The sequence below is a fragment of the Neolamprologus brichardi genome, chromosome 14 (assembly GCF_056152115.1).
Source record: "Neolamprologus brichardi isolate AB-2024 chromosome 14, ASM5615211v1, whole genome shotgun sequence".
NCBI lineage: Eukaryota > Metazoa > Chordata > Actinopteri > Cichliformes > Cichlidae > Neolamprologus > Neolamprologus brichardi.
The window spans coordinates 8,474,902-8,491,905 of NC_142117.1; the positions used below are offsets into that span (position 1 = coordinate 8,474,902).

The 17,004-nt window shown below is 40.5% G+C and overlaps 1 protein-coding gene across 1 annotated transcript in view; it reads right to left on the bottom strand.

The window, feature by feature from the left end:
- Positions 1–15,955, bottom strand: part of acsl3a (acyl-CoA synthetase long chain family member 3a) — a 38,498-nt gene extending 22,543 nt beyond the window's left edge. Inside the window, exons 1-3 of the mRNA XM_087850759.1 lie at positions 15,598–15,955; positions 7,144–7,660; positions 4,584–4,761 (exon numbers count right to left, since the gene is read on the bottom strand). Of these exons, the coding sequence (XP_087706885.1) occupies positions 4,584–4,761; positions 7,144–7,518 (553 nt within the window). The 5' untranslated portion in view covers positions 7,519–7,660; positions 15,598–15,955. The remainder of the gene's footprint in view (positions 1–4,583; positions 4,762–7,143; positions 7,661–15,597) is intronic.
- Positions 15,956–17,004: the final 1,049 nt, after the last annotated feature.

Genomic DNA, 17,004 nt, shown 5'->3' on the forward strand with positions numbered 1-17,004 from the left:
TGATACACCTTTTATGTCACTTATATACGGTAGAGTAGACAGCTCACAAAAGTTGGCCTTCTGAGCCAATGTACAGTGAATATGAAGTACAATGAAAACATACACACACACTAAGTATGTGAGTTCACTGGGGGCCTTTGGCTGACTCCTTGATGCCTCTGTCAACATCAGATGCTCACGTAGACTCTCTCACCCCTCTTCTGACGCCATTGGCCCTCACTTGTCTTCTTCTCCTTCCTCCCCTCTGTTTCTTCCTCTGCTGCTCTTTCCAACCTTTAAGGCCTCTGTGTGCTGTCCACTGCCCCTGGCTTTTCCACTCTCCCACTGTTTGTGTTTGCATCAGAGGAAGATGAAATATAAAGATGCTTTCTTGGCTTGCGTGGCTGTGTCTTTTATGAGAATGACAGTTTAATGGAGCTTAAATTAAAGTGGATAGCCCAAACAAAAGGGTCCTTTATGGGTAATCAAAAAGATTTAACGAACTGCCGATGAAGCTTGTGATGAATAAAAGGTGCTGCAGTCTTTGCTATGGAACATATTAAAGAGTAAATCATGCTGAAGCCCACAGCTGCTTTGCTCTCTCTGATTATTAACGTTTTTATTCAGAGCAAGAGAAGATCTTTGCTTTGCTTTTCTTTCTTCCAAGTAATCCTCGCTGGCTTTTATTGTCGTGATTCTTGACGTTCCCAGAAACACACATTAAGAAGCTAAATCAGCTTCGCCTAACACTGAATGATTCATTCAGTGGAAGAAATGAAAAACTACACCGAACGAACCACTTTCCATTACACAAGACACGTTTTTGCTAAGTGCATGAGTGCCGTACAAGTACAAACACCATTCGTGTATAATTTTTTTTTTCAAAAATGTACTCTTGTCAGCGTTTGAGCATCTTTTCCTAACAAGAACTCTGGAAAACGGATGGGGAAAAGAGAAAGCACCAAAGGAGGAGAAATGGGACACTTATATAACGCAGAAGCAGAAGGGACAAATTGACCTTCTTCTGTCTCAGCTGGGCCCTCCATGTTACAAGTTGTTTGCTAACATGAAACCACTAACATGCAAACACACACAAACACATTTTCAAACACACACATGCACACACACAAAAATGGCTATAAATCTGCCACATCCAGACTTATTTAGAGCTACTCAGAGACCAAGAGGAAGAGAATACAGAGAATACAAACCATATAGCCAAAACTGAAAGCACATGATAATGTACAAATTATCTGTATGTCCGTGAAAAAAGCAGATCCATTTGTCAGCCTGTTTTACTGTAGGCACTCTTACTTTTCAAAAGATACTCTTCATTAGGACTTTTTACTGTAACACCTGTGAATACATCAAACACCTTTTACTTGAGGAATGACAAAGTTACACGGCAGGTAGCTGCGGCTTACAAGTGTAGAGTGGGTCAGATACTAAATGAAAGGTTAAAGGGTTCGATTCCTGGCTCATCCAGTCTATGGGCCAAAATTTGATAATGATAATGATGATAACAAAGCATCTAAAGGCATAAAATAAAAGTGCTGCATGTGTGAATGAAGCTTGTAGTAGAAAAGCAATACAACTACAAGTCAGTTTATAAGTATAGTTGGAATTGTTGTGGGAACAAGGTTGGTATATTATCTAAAATAAAACATTTAAGTTCCCCAATAAAATTATCCAGGATGTGTTACAATTTGTGTCTGAGTGCCTCTGCTGCATGTTTATTGATACTGGGATGTCTATTATAAGCCAATCAGTTCCTCATGTGAACGTGGTCCAGCAGTTTCCCACGTCATAAGTCTGTTTATTGCTTTCATACCATTCTATTGAGCCTACTTTATTTATTGCTTCTTTCTTTTGTTCCTGGATTTAAAAAAAACTGTAGGAGTAATGGAAAAAATCCACACAGCAGAGCACTGCAATATTTTGTTTGGCAATATTGTATCCATACAGGGACACCGAATATCAATATTTAAAAAAAAAAAAAAGTTCAACTACTCTAAAAAAAAAAAAATACTACGATCAAGAGAGCTCATCCCCTTCACCACACTCCTGAGATAACATTATCTAAGAAAACTTGAAACACACTGGAAACAAATCTTCCTCCTAAGAGCTCAGTCACACAAGTAAAATAGGATATCAACCGCCTTTCATCTTCAAAAAAACAAACTGGTGGCTGCTTTTTTTTCCACATTCTGTGACTAAGGCTACGTTCACACTGCAGGCGAAAGCGCATCAAATCCGATTTTTTTTTGACCCTATGCGACCCATATCTGATCATGGTATGACAGTGTGAACGGCACAAATCCGATATTTTCAAATCCGATCTGGGTCACTTTCGTATGTGGTACTGAATCCGATACATATCCGATGTTTTAGAAAGCGACTGCTGTTTGAACAGTCATGTCGCATTAAATCCGTCTTTTACGTCACTGACACAAGACAGACGGCGATTATCAGCTCCAGAGAAGCGCCCGATAAGACATCGCGAGCGCTTCCTGGCCATCCAGCGTAGATGTCAGTGAAACTGTTGGGAAGACAACGTGAACATTTTATTTGTACTGTATAATCTGCAGATTCTGACAGAAATCTGCAACTATCCTTTGAAGCACCGCTCCTCTCTAAAACAGCAATAAGGATAATTATTAGGTTATTTACATTATTATGTAAAGAACAAAATAACTTAAAGCAAAAATTGGGAAACGTGAAGTCCGAAGTCTTTATATTAAGGGCCATCAGTCAAACAATACTGTTTGCTCTGGGTCTAAACAGAGCGCGTTGTGTGTGACATCTTCTTTTGCACATGCGGGCCGCTTTGAGCGTTCACACTAGAGAGCGTTTGCTGTCGCATTTTATTTGTAGTGTGAACAAGCAGACAAAAAAATCGGATTTGATCAAAAAATCGGAATTGAGCATTAAGACCTGCAGTGTGAACGTAGCCTAATTATGGCTTGTGATGGTTAAATGGTTGCCCAGAGTTGAGGCTGCAGCACACTCATGGCCGCTTATGATCACAAAGTGATTGCACCCGAGCACAACTCAAGTGGACTCAACTCAACTGGCTGCCAGCTGGTTGTATTGTTGTTATGTTTCTGCAGAATACAAATGTTTCAGAGTGCAAATGTAAATATTAAATGTAAATTTCTGTCTATGTAGAGAGCAACAGATATGTGATTTTTTGATGCTTTATTGCAGTTAATTGTTGTATTATCAGAAATAAATAGGATATAATTGTCATAAATTGACCCCATACATTGCAGACAGATATGTGAGTAATATCAGACCGCTATCAGATGGATTCCATTTTATGGGAACATGTATTGCAGTTTTAGTGACAGTATTGGTATGCTTGAATATCTTATTTTTCAGCAAAAAAAAATAACTGAAGTGAGAAAACATGATTAATCACAATATATATTACTGAAATACTCAGCATATCATGAGTTAAGTATTGTGATAATATTGTATCATTAGGTGTCTGGTGATTCTCACCTATAACCTCTTCCCTGTGTTTTTATGTACCTGTCTGGGTTTGTAATTTTAAGCTGATGCCTCCTGTGTCCCACATCTGGGCTCACCTACTTCTGAAATAACACTGAACTGAGGAGGCCTTAACTTCAGCTCTGGACATACTGCTATAAGGGTGGATTGTAGGCTGAATGTCAGTTAGCATTTGTCACAAGTAACACCAAGAAAAACTAACAGTACCTGACAGCAGCTCGGGCTGCACTGGCAACAGGACCCAAAATAACACACAACACACACAGACACACACTCCTCTCCATTACACATCTGTATACAGTGGTCCCTCGCTATATCGTGGTTCACTTTTCGCAGCCTCGCTGTTTCGCTGATTTTTTTGGTGCAATTTTGCATGGTTTTTTTTTTTGTTGGTTTTTTTACAGCGCATTGTGTTCTGCGTCCTGATCGGCTGTAGACCATTTTCATTCAGTCTCGTGCCGTGTCTCCTGTACAGTACAGAATGCATCCAGCTTGTCAAATTTAAATCTTCTGCTAGCAGAAGTAAACAAAAACAACAGTGTTGACGTCAAAGGATTATAAGGCGCATTAAGTCAGATAAGTCAAACTTTACTCAACTCATTCTTCTTGCTTCCTCTACTTCCGTACCATTGATTCATTAATGTTGTATTCTCTCGCAGCTGCTCTATTCCCAGGGTCTGGGCCTGAAAACAGAGTGTGATCTTTGGTTTCATTCTATAATACTGGATGTATTTTTCTTTGAGAGAACTTTGAGAGTGTTTAAACAAGAGAAAAACGTGTGGAAAATGTCGATGCCTGTCTGAGAAAAGTATATAAAGTGTGTAGTGAGGGATTTTACAGCCTTGCAACATCTATAATAATTGCAAAAAGTTCGCTACTTCGTGGATTTCACCTATTGCGGGTTATTTTTTAGAACCTAACACCCGTGATAAAGGAGGGACCACTGTAGTGTAAAGGAGGGCAAATGGAAAGTCCATATGAAACAAAAAGATGCATAGTAGTATAGAGAGATCGATGTTTCTGTCCTCGTGTTAGCATTATGTATGCAATGTTCGCCGCATGTTTAAGTCCTCAGAGAAACCTGGACTTACATGGGAAGTTGTATGTGAAACAAGCCTGGGCAGCTATTATCCACTCTGCTCGTGTCTCACAGAAGATAGCGATGTTGGTTTTAGGCCGCTGCCCCAACGCCGCCAGACCACTGCCCAGATGGGAGGCTGCAGTGAGGGTGTCCTTGTAGGAGAGCCAGCGGTACTCGCCCAGAATTACCTGCAGGGGTGTTGGAAAGACGGGAGGCCGGAGAAAGACGCATAAATATCTTGCTGTCAAGTAAGAGAAAACTGTTTCCAGTCTCAATGAAGACAAAGTATAAGTGTTAATGGGTTTTATTCATTCATTTTGTCAAATATACAGGGTTTTATTAAAGAAACAGAGCAAGGAAAATGATGAATGGTAAGAAATTGAAAGATGGAATAATGCAAATCTATTATCTCCTTAAAAAAGCCACTGAACTGTTGCAAAGCCCTGCTCCTGTGTCCCATCCCACAGTCACATGCTTGGCCTGTTCCTTATTAAGAAGTCACAGGAAAGGGAGCAACTGTCCACTGTTGCCAAACAGAAGTACTTCCTCTTGCTGTCATTCTCATGCTGCTGCATGTCACGGTCATCAGCTGCACGAGAGAAAGATAAGCATAGGCTTCTGGATATTCTCTTCACCACTCACACATTATGTTCAGAGAGCTGCCTGCACATGTATTAGTGAGCTTATACCGGCTCCTAATGGTTAATAAATGTCAGTGCACATAAGCACGCAGAAGGACACAGAGCCACAGCGACTGCACGGTGCTGTTTTCCACTGGTTGGGAACAATAGCTAGCTAAACAGCCTAATGATGCACTATTGCAGCAATAAGTGTTTCAACAGTGGAGATTCAATGGATTACAGGGATCAGGCCACTGGGTTTAATGATGTAATTCACAAGTAACATAAACACCTAACTGTGCAGGCACACTGAAGAAGAAAACATATAGCCAAAAATCTTGAAAGCAGAAGTCTTCTTCCTTTCTTTCTGCTCCAATTTACACTAATTCTGGATTGATAACAAATACTTTTTTTTACTGTTTTGATTTTGCTACTTTGTATTCATACTCTATCCTCTGTCCTAACATTTGCAAGGTTGAAGGAAATAAGTGGTCTAGTAGACAAGCTGTCAGCTGAAAGAGTAGCAGCATCTGGAAGTGGATTTTAAACATTTTAAACATTAACAAGAGGTTTGTCTAGACAGCAGGCCAAGAGAAGTCACAGAGGAACATTTTGAAGACATTTGGAATTTTACAAACTTTATTTTTTAGAATATGAAAAATGTCTAGCCTCCTCTTTTCCTCATTAGTTTCTGAAAGCTGTACCCTTGACAGCTTGCCTATTGATTGACATCTCAGAATCCTTCTGCTCTTTGCCCAGTCCCTATCAGAGGCTTCCTTTCACTGACTGACACCCTGTCCAATATGGCTATGCAATCTCTTGCTTATTATCCAATGGATGTGATGTTTTCATATCACACCATAGAAATCCACACATTGAGTGATAACTCTCTAAAACTATTGTCTTACAAATACACGACTGAGCCACAGCGTTGCACTTGAATAACAGGATCCTTCAATAATAAACAGTAATCTGCAGATGAAAATAGTTCACAACAAAAGCTCTTTTTAGTCTAGAGTGAGTAACTTTAAAAGCTACACTGCATAGCTGGTTTTCAGGTATTCATCCTAAATACATAAAAGATGGTTTTTTAAATGTGAGGTTGGGGGCTGAGAGCTGGACCTGTTAGATTTAAAGAAAATGTGCCATGTATTTCAGTGCTTTGCTTTAACAGGCACGTTGTTAACATAACTCACACTAGATAAAGAAATGAGGCAAAGCTTGTTTAAACAAGCTTTAAATGAGATCAAAGGTTTGCATGGTGGGTGTTAATGCAGATCACAGATCCATACCACAGTCATTATGAAAATATGAATTATAACTGAACCACTGTCGATGCACTTTTCCTACATGGAGCTACACACAAAGGTGTTTATGGGTCGCAATTTACTATCTTCTATGCTATCCCACATGGGAAAGAAATTAATAAAAATGATAAATATTCATCCGTTGGATATATATAAAACTTATGTTTTATATATACGGTACCTTTCATAAGATATTATGTCTCACATTTCCTGACAAATCCTGAAATTGTACCCGTTTTACTTTTTTTTTTACTTTTTACTTATTTCAAAATCAATATTTTCATTCTTGCTCTCTAGAGCAGCTTTGTATAATTCAACGAATGCAATCCTTCCTTTTTCCACCGTTCTCCCAGCTCTAGCTGCAACTTCCAACCCCACACCTTGCAACTGCATAGTGAGTCTTTCAGTTTCAGTCCCACTTCTAATATCACTCTCTGTGCACCTTCTTATGCTATTTCTATTACCCCATTTGTAAGCAGACATACTTCTTAACTTTAAATGCTGTTTGCAGCTGCATACTTAAGGGACAGATAAAAGTGTGTAGTCCTTTAAGTACCTGTAATAGAATGTTGGATAGCCCCTTTTTAGCTACACTGCTACTACAACACAACATTTACTTCCTCACTTCCGTATCATTTTTTACCTTTTTGAACACCTTCCCGTTGCTTTGTCGCTCATCTTCCTCGCTAATCACCTCTCTTGTCCCAAGGCAGTCTCTGTGGGGGAACCTCATGGCTGCGTACTCGAACATCTTATCCAGTGTGTCCACTCCCGGATGTAGAGATGTGACCAGCTTCTTCATGGAGCTCACTGCTCGGTATGGTCCCTCTGGTTGTCCCAGGACCGAACGAGCTTTGGCTCTCTTGGCTCTCTCCTCCTCTGAGCCGTAGAAACTCCCGTCAGGTCTGGACACCCAGCTAAGGAGGTAGGAAGGTAGAAAGGTGATGACGGTGTAGATCCACACCATGAGGTGGAAGAGGAGCAGCAGCATGGGGTTCAGGTCCTCTTTCAGCTTCATCTTGGCAAAGCTGTGACAAGCAGAGAGAAGAGAGCGGGGAAGAAGTGCCTGCTAGTGCTGGTTCAGTTGCTCCCTTGTTTCTTCTGTTGCCTTCTCAATTCTCTCTTTCTGCTAATGCAATGCCCACAGCTCTGCAATACTCCTAAGAAAATATCCAGAACATGACATTAGAGGAAATTTTTAAACTAGTTTCAAAATTATGCTTGTGTCTACAACACTCCTGTGGTTTTCCAAGAGATTCATTCTGAAACTGAAACAAAGCACTGTCTCACATGTTCTCGCTGATAGTAAAGCAGAAGCTTGTTATTATGTTATTGGCAAGAGATGGTGTTACACACCGACTCTCTTACTCAAATGTTCCTTCCCCACCCTGTAACTCCTGTGTCCGGTGCACTCACGCCAAAGAAGAGAGCACATCAGTCAATGTCAGTCACTGTTAGTGTCGAAGACAGCAAAACAACACAGACAGATGAAGGGGTGAGGAAGGAGACCAGAGAGGAAATATAAGGAGAAACAAATCAAAAAGGATGGGGACACGTAGGAAGAAGTGAAAAAAGTAAAAAGGTCAGCTATAACAGACATAAACTACACTAACTGTGAGGTTTCTGAAAGTCTACATGTGGGCTGTGTGACAGGATTCAAGCAACTCGACAGAAGGAGATAGCCAAGCCAGGAGCAGATAAGAACAGGAAACAAGCTATAGCTCAAGAATCCACCCGTTAAACTCCATGATGTAAAATTTAGAGAGAATGTGATGAGGTTTGCGCAGAGGGACTACCTCACATCTACTTCACTGGGTAAAAGGTGGCTCTACTATGTGTGCGTATCTTTGAAATTTCACCTCATCCCTAGCTTCTTCTGACACACACAGAACAGATATGCACTTGGTGACGGAGACTGTAACCTACAGAAGATGAGTTTGGGAGCTATCCAGAGTCCTGAACAGAGATTAGCGTTAAGGTTATCTTACAGACTTCCTGGTAAGTGTAGTTCCCTATAACCCATGAAGGCAATTAGGCAACATTATCATGTCAATATAAAGGCGCCTTACCAATAGGTACCAGTTAGGCACAGTGTAAAGTGCCAATATCTAATTTTCAAGATAGATACAGAACCTGGTCAATGACCTAAAAAATAATAGGTTCAGCATGAATGTTTATTTCACACCATGAAGGAAAAAGCAAAACATTAAGTGAATTTTGAGTTGAGATTATTTTGCAATTTAAAAAGCCTACGTTGACTGAAATCTTACATTATCCTATCAATGGATTTTTTAAAAATTATCTGAAGCATGTAGTTGTAGAAGAAATCAGGACGTGTTTTCATTCATCTGAGTTTAAGACCAGATTTTTTTTTCATGTTTCTTTTGTCGAGAGAAACAGTATAACCAAACAGATAAAATGTCTTCATCTCAATTAATAATTACAGTGATTCAAGTAAATTAAATGTCATGCCAAGCTGTAGAAGAATGTCCCATTGACTCTGAGACACCACAGACACCAGATCACGATTACTGTGGATTACTAGGATACCCACACCCAACGAATAATATGACGATGTGGCTGTTAGGTGTGGTGACTGAGCTGGAAAAATGCTTATCTTAAAACTGTCATCACTACTGGTAACCACTTAACCACTTGTTGATACAATATGAGCATGATGTTATATTTACCAAGGCATTAAACTAGTGATGGAGACTATAAACCTATCAGTACAGTACAACAGTTTAAGTGAGCTATTTTCATAGACTGTAATCATAGACTATACGATCAGAGAATCCGCCCCCTCTTTGGTTTTAGGCTAGTTAACACTTTTTGATAAGCTGTTTTCGCTACTCAGCTCTGTGCTATATTATGTATTATTTTGTTATTACACATCTCTTAGTTTCTGGGTTAATAAGGTTCTTAAGGTGTTATCTACGGGCACCACTATGACAAATAACCATAATGTATATTGATGTTTCTATTTAGGCCATCGGCCGTCTTTGCAGCTGCGCAGCTAAAATAACACCGTCTGTCAAAACAGCTTGTGTGTGTATGTGCGCACATTCACACTCTACAACAGTCCATTTTAGCAGCAGTAATTTATTATTCATAGGAGGAAGAGGCTCATCTTGCCGCTTCACATTGTTCCCCCACCTCTCAAAAAAATTGCCCGCTGAAAAACACACACACTGTGCCCACCTTCCTCCTGTACACACTCATCCCACGAGTGTCCCTTTGAGACTCATAAATAAATCAAAGATTTTACCAGCACTGCTCTCCCAGATCACCATCTGTTCCCTGTGGGACATGGACTCCTTTCTCTGTGCTTGTCCTTCTTGACCTTAGTGCAGCATTCGATACTGTTGACCATAATATCCTGTTAGAGCGATTATAACATGCTGTAGGTATTACAGGTATTGCACTGCAGTGGTTTGTATCATATCTATCTAATAGACTCCAATTTGTGCATGTAAATGGAGAGTCCTCTTCACACACTGAGGTTAATTATGGAGTTCCACAGGGTTCAGTGCTAGGACCAATTCTGTTTACATTATACATGCTTCCCCTAGGCAGCATCATTAGAAGACATAGCATACATTTTCACTGCTATGCAGATGACACCCAGCTCTATCTGTCCATAAAGCCAGATAACACACACCAATTAGTTAAACTGCAGGAATGTCTTAAAGACATAAAGACTTGGATGGCCACTAACTTTCTGCTTCTTAACTCAGATAAAACTGAGGTCATTGTACTCGGCGCTGAAAAGCTTAGAAATATGGTATCTAACCAGATTCTTACTCTGGATGGCATTACCTTGGCCTCCAGTAACACTGTGAGGAACCTTGGAGTCATTTTTGACCAGGATATGTCCTTCAACGCACATATTAAACAAATATGTAAGACTGCGTTCTTCCATTTGCGCAACATCTCTAAAATTAGAAATATCCTGTCTCAGAGTGATGCTGAAAAACTAGTTCATGCATTTATTACTTCCAGGCTGGACTACTGCAATTCATTATTATCAGGATGTCCAAAAAACTCACTGAAAAGCCTTCAGTTAATCCAAAATGCTGCAGCAAGAGTACTGACAGGGACTAGAAAGAGAGAGCATATTTCTCCTGTTTTGGCTTCCCTTCATTGGCTTCCTGTTAAATCCAGAATTGAATTCAAAATCCTGCTCCTCACATACAACGTCTTAAATAATCAGGCCCCATCTTATCTTAATGACCTTGTAGTACCATATTACCCTATTAGAGCACTTCGCTCCCACTCTGCAGGCCTACTTGTTGTTCCTAGAGTATTTAAAAGTAGAATGGGAGGGAGATCCTTCAGTTTTCAGGCCCCTCTTCTGTGGAACCAGCTTCCAGTTTGGATTCGGGAGACAGACACTATCTCTACTTTTAAAATTAAGTAGAGATAGGGAGTCTCAGGGAGACGCAGCCATCTGCCATTGTAGAATAAACCTGCATAAACTGCATAAGGCCGCCCCTCCCTGAGCCTGGTTCTGCCGGAGGTTTCTTCCTGTTAAAAGGGAGTTTTTCCTTCCCACTGTCGCCAAAGTGCTTGCTCATAGGGGGTCATATGATTGTTGGACTTTTCTCTGTATCTATGAAGCGCCTTGAGGCGACATTTGTTGTGATTTGGCGCTATATAAATAAAATTGAATTGAATTGAATTGAATTGCAGCTCTGTGGTTCTTCCTGGTGTTACCCAGCAAGGACGCCCTGCTTCATCACAGGATGCTAAAGCTTACCAAAACTGTACCCTGGTGGAACACAAGTTTTACCCCATCACTCTACAGTGTTCGTTTGCTGGCCCCACTGTCCCATTTGTCATTTTTCTTTTGCTCAAAGTGGAGCTCAAGGAAATATAGACAATGGATGACCGGCACTGTGCTAAACAACCTATTAAACGAGAGGAAAACGATTCAGGAAGGCATGGTGCTGGCAGACTACAACTTCTTCCACTGCTGCTCAGTGTCAACAAGGAACAGATGGCTTAGATCTCCTGTAAAATATCAAATAATTTCCACTATCTTCTGCTAGTTGTTAAAAATGACTCCTGACTTCCATTAAGCAATAAAGTTAAAATCTGTTTTTCTTCTGAACTCAGTGACTCTGTCCTTCACTTTGCTTCAACTCATTCAGAGGGTTTGACACATTATATACCACGGCAGAGGTTAAAGGCCCAGTGATTTATGTTTTAATTTAGTTTAGTTCTAATGATACAGTGCTTTTATTGTAGTTGATTTTTTTTTTTAAAATTGAGAACATTTAACAGAGAGATTAAAAAAAATTGAGAAAGTTTAGCAGGATAGACCAGACACACTGAATTTTAAACCAGAAAACACAATGTCACCCCGTCATGTCTTTAGAGATCCCTTACTGCTAAATAGTGACATCTTTTAAACTTCACAGCTCTTAGTATCAGAGTTCAGCTGCTTTGGACTTTGGTCAGGACTTTGAGGTCAGTTGGCATCTTTCCGTCACTAAAATAGGAGCAATAAATGTTTGTTGGGAAGCTTTTCTTGTTGGCTTATCTCTTCCCTTCTCTCTCTCACACACACAGTGTCAGTAGAGGAAAGAAATTGTGAGAGTGTGACCAAGACCAAGTTTGCATACTGTGCCCTAGAAAGCATGTTTCATAGCTGTTGTTTGTTCTCACATTTCTGCTTTTTTTCTACTGACTGACACATGTATGTGTGAAAATTATGAAAAAACAAAAAAAGAAATCGTGAAGGGGTAATACTATTTTACAGCACTGTACTTCCTGGGTTTTTTTTTTTTTTGGGGGGGGGGGGGGTTGATGAGGGGAGGGGTTAAAAAAAGTCTGTTTGTTTATACAGATTTTTCTTGCTTCTTTGTGGACATCTGCGTAGCGCTCATAAGATTCCCCTGTGCCTGATTGTTTTCACCTCTGTTTAAACAGTATTGCTTCTCTCCTTATCAGTTCTCCATTTGCACTTTACTTGTTCCTCTTTTGCTCTCCGTTTTTTAGAATCCTGCTGTGGTTTTGAAGCCCTTTGGACTTTGTGTATCTCAGCTATTAAAGGTTCATCTTTTGCGATTTAACGTCCCTCTGCATCCTGCATTTGCAGACCCTCATGAACCTTTACAGAGGAGTAATACTCCCATTTTGAAGGCTAAAAAACACACAATGTCCAGCATTGTTGCATCTTGAACAATATTTAAAACTTAATAGTGGTTAGTGCTATTGTGTGTGTTACAAGCTACCATTAGTTAGTTTGCGCAAGGGCAGAGAAAGGACCTGATAACTTCACTACCTTTCCAAAAAACCAGTGAGTTCCACTTGTCGCCTTCAGAATCAGTTAATTTTTTATACGATAGCTTTAGCGTAGTAAATGAAGCCATTAAAAACATTAGACAATACAAATTTTATTTTGACACAGAAGGATGAGGATGAGCCTGGTATAAAAATGTAGCTTAGAAATTGACCTTTGAAATGCTGTAACTTGTTTAGGTCCAGCCACTTGCCCACCTGCATTTTTCGCACTGCCCAAATGTGTCGAGGCAACTGTTGCTGTGATTTGGCGCTACATAAATAAAATGTAATTCAATTTTTCAGCCCTCAAAATTGAACGTAAGTTATCTTCACGGACACATACAGGCGAAAAAATGTTGGAAAAACTAAGGCAGTTTAAAAAGTACCCAGTTGCACCCCAAACCTATGTGCTTATAGGCTTCATAACTCATATTATGAAGGTCAGATTTCACTTGGCTACATTAAATATACTCAAGTGAGCATAAATAAAAGATTGATGGTCCTGGTTCCACATCACTAACTGCCCTAAATAGCCATTTGCTGACCATAAGACAGCATCCTGACCTACTGATGGTTTAGAAGAGGCTTTTCACAACCACATGCAGCCTGATTTACACACCAGCTGCACTATGTCTTTGCAAAGAAAAAGAAGGATCAAGAGTCTAAACTGCAAAACTGCAATAACAAGGCTGGCTCTAATCGCCTGCATTCAAGAATGGGTATACATAACATGTAGACTAATGGTTACTGAATAGTTAGCTTTATGCAACAGCGAGAGATTTGCAGGCAGTCTCCACTCACTGAGTTAATCACTGGATTAATTGAGTAATATAGTGGTACGGTCTACGTAGTGGTGGGGTGAGCCGGCATGTGTGTGCGCCTGTGTGTGCGTGAGGGAATCTTTGCTTCCTCAGGAGATGGCGTGAATGGGGTCTTTTGTGTGCACACGTCACAGTGCTTACACCCACTCGGCTAAGCAGGCAGCCTCGAAACCTTGCAGAAACTTTAACAAGGACATTGTGGCGAAACAATGCACCGAACGGAAACAATCGGGGTCAGGGTTAGCAAATATATTCCTTGAGCCGTTGGCTGTGTGGGTCAATCGACTCTGAAATGGGGCACCTCAAGGCTAGAGGGTCACACTCTGTGTGTGTGTTCCTGTCTAGCTATCTTTGTGAGGACCGAAATCTGCATTCTACAGTCACTTGTGAGGACACACACACTGGTGCTCACAGGTTTGAAGGCCTTTTTGAGGCTCAAAATGTGGTTTTAGTGTCAGGGTTACAATTAGGTTATGGTTAGGTTTAGGGTAAGGGTTAGGGTTAGGCATTCATTTTTAATGGTAAAGGGGCTAGGGAAACCATCATATCAATGAAGGTCCTCACTAAGATAGCTGAACGGGGTTGTGTGTGTGTGTGATTGTGTGTGTAAAAAGAAATAGGATATGAGGTTTGTTCCTATGTTTGTGTTTGGTTTGAGGGCCCAGATTTAAAATAATGACACAATCAAAACCAATGAAGTGTGATTTCAACACGAGTGAAAGCACAAAACACAATTGCTTGGATTATGCGGATCAGACTGCAGCTTTACTCTGCTTCTGTGGTGACACAAACTACTGGCATGCATGCCAATCAACAACTTATTTCTTTCTCCGATATGAGCTTAGAGGGTGTTCACAGTTAAGCAGAAAAATCGCAGTAAATTTAAATAAAAATCCTTGTTTCTCCTCCATACCCAGCTTCAGATGTGTTTTATAACAGCACAATGAAGTAGACTAGTGTCTTGGCTTGCAGGAAGGAGAGTGTGTGTGTGTGTATGTGTTTGTGGTGTGTGTGTCTGTGGGTTTGCTGATCACATCGGACCATCCCCTGCAAGACAACAGCGTCTCTGTCTCTAGGTACAGGAGCACTCTAAAGGACCTGCATCATTTGATAACTGCCACCACAGGCAAGTTCCCGTCAGCTGTGTAAATAGAAACTAAAAGCAGCCAGCAGGTTGGGATTGTACGTGTTAGAGCAAGGATTGTGGTGAGGTTGACACACTTTCCGCTCTGGGCCTTTGAGTACAACAAATGTTCTTTTAAAATGTGCTCCACTTGTCTGCTTTTCGTAATTGGGTAAATGTGAATACCAAAGGAGAGATGGAAAAGGGACATTTATAAGAGTTTCCACGTCAAAAAAAATTAAGACTGTAATAAGCTGACCTATATTAGCTCATGAAGAAATGTTACAAAATTATTTTAAGGGGCATAAATCATTCCTTATTAAGGATTAAGAGTGAGGCCAAAGACATGTAACATGTTGTGTAATTTCAATGACTTTATCAGTTCAGTGCGCTCAGCAGTGAGCCACAGATGTTCCAGCTGCAACATTCAACACAAACCAGTTACCGTCAGTTACACTTCCGGTTTCAAATTCTAAAGTAAAACACTTTACAACATGGAAGGTAATGCCCACATTTCATTTAAGAAGAAAAATAAAATAAAAAACAATAAAAACAATAATTATGGGCATTATTTATCTTTACCCGCAACGAAACAAGTCAGGAAGCTAATAGCAAAACTGCTATTTAAAATACTTAGTACATAAAATCCCCTCAGTCACTGGCTCTTTTATTTGGCAGGCCTCTAAGTTAGCTCCCAAATATTTAGAACATGTGACATTCAACATCATTTAATAAACCCCTTAGACCTGTTTTTGTTTTTAGACGCATAAAGTTTCTTACTTCCAGAGTAGTCTTCATTTTTTAGAGTAGCTTGACGGTGCCACAGCATCCTGTGTGCTCGTCACAAAACGACGAGGAAACTTACCGGTAAGTGTTTCTGTTAGTTTATCGCCGGCACGTCTTCAGTGTGTCTGTGCTCAGGCTCTGTCTGTGACGGCTCCGTTCATATGTCCATCCATCGGCTCTCACTCTGCCTGCTGATGCTGTGCGCTGCCCGGTCCGGAAGTGACACGCGCGCTGTGTTGTCGTACGGGGACGACTTGGATGGCGGGTTGGGAGGGAGAGGGTGGGCATTCTTTGAGTTATGATTGGACTCGCGGAGGTGGCGCGTGCTAGGGGCCGGCCGACATGGAAGGAAGGGTAGACATGACCGCATGGGTTACTGACGGTCACAAAAGAGCAAGATGTCACGAGCACGACACCCGCACACAAACCAGTGCGCGAACCGCGAATTCACCTTTATAGACAAATTTAAGATGGGGTGCTTGTCGCCATGACAACGCGCGGTGTCGAGCTCCTCGGTGGTGGGAGATTCCTGCCTGAGTGTTTGTTTAATGTATATAATCATTAGCTCATGAGTATAAACGTAGTTATTTTTATGTGTAACACCACACAGACAACAGTTTAAAATCAACCTCTGGGTAACACTTCAGAATTCTGCTGCTGTGGTTGAAGCATAGGAAGATAACGGGGAACAGATAAAACAATAAATACTTCAACTTCAGGTATGAATCCGAAAACTGAAAATCAACTCTATTACCTGTCCAGGTGTATGGAATGGCAGTGCGATTGTTATGTCTGCCATTGTAGAATAAACCTGCATAAACTGCATAAGTTCATAATAAGTTGCATAATCACTTTACATCACCAAAAGAGCACCATTCCCTTGGTGAAGTATGGTGGAGGCAATATCATGGTTTGGGGTTGCTTGTCTTCAGCTGGAACTAGGTCTTTAGTGAAGGTGAAATGAATAATGAACAGTTCCAAATACCAGTCAACTTTGGACGAAAAGCCAGAACATGTTTTTTTATTTTCTAGTCTTACCATTTTCAGAAGTGGTTTGGCTTCTTTTTCCTCAAAATCCTCCAAGTCCCGAAGCCTTCAAAAGAAAAAATAGAGGTTTTCTCTTAGCATTTACACTTCATCACAAACAGACTTTCAGGTGTGAGGTGGATGGTCTGTAGGTGTCACAGTAACTTACTGCTCTCTGAGTGTCTGTTTGCTCTTCTCCACCAAAAAATCCCCCAGATCTTCAGCAGTGATGTGCAGTGTTGGGAAGGTTACTTTTAAAATGTATTCCACTACAGATTACAAAATACATGCCCCAAAATGTATTTTGACCTCTGTTAAAATGCCAGATTTTTGTGATTTTACATTAATGAGACCACAATAAATAATTTTAAAAGTTTTCCCGTCTTTAATGTGACCAATTGAATTGGATTTTTCAATTCAATTCTATTTATGTGGAACCGAATCACAACAGCAGCCACCT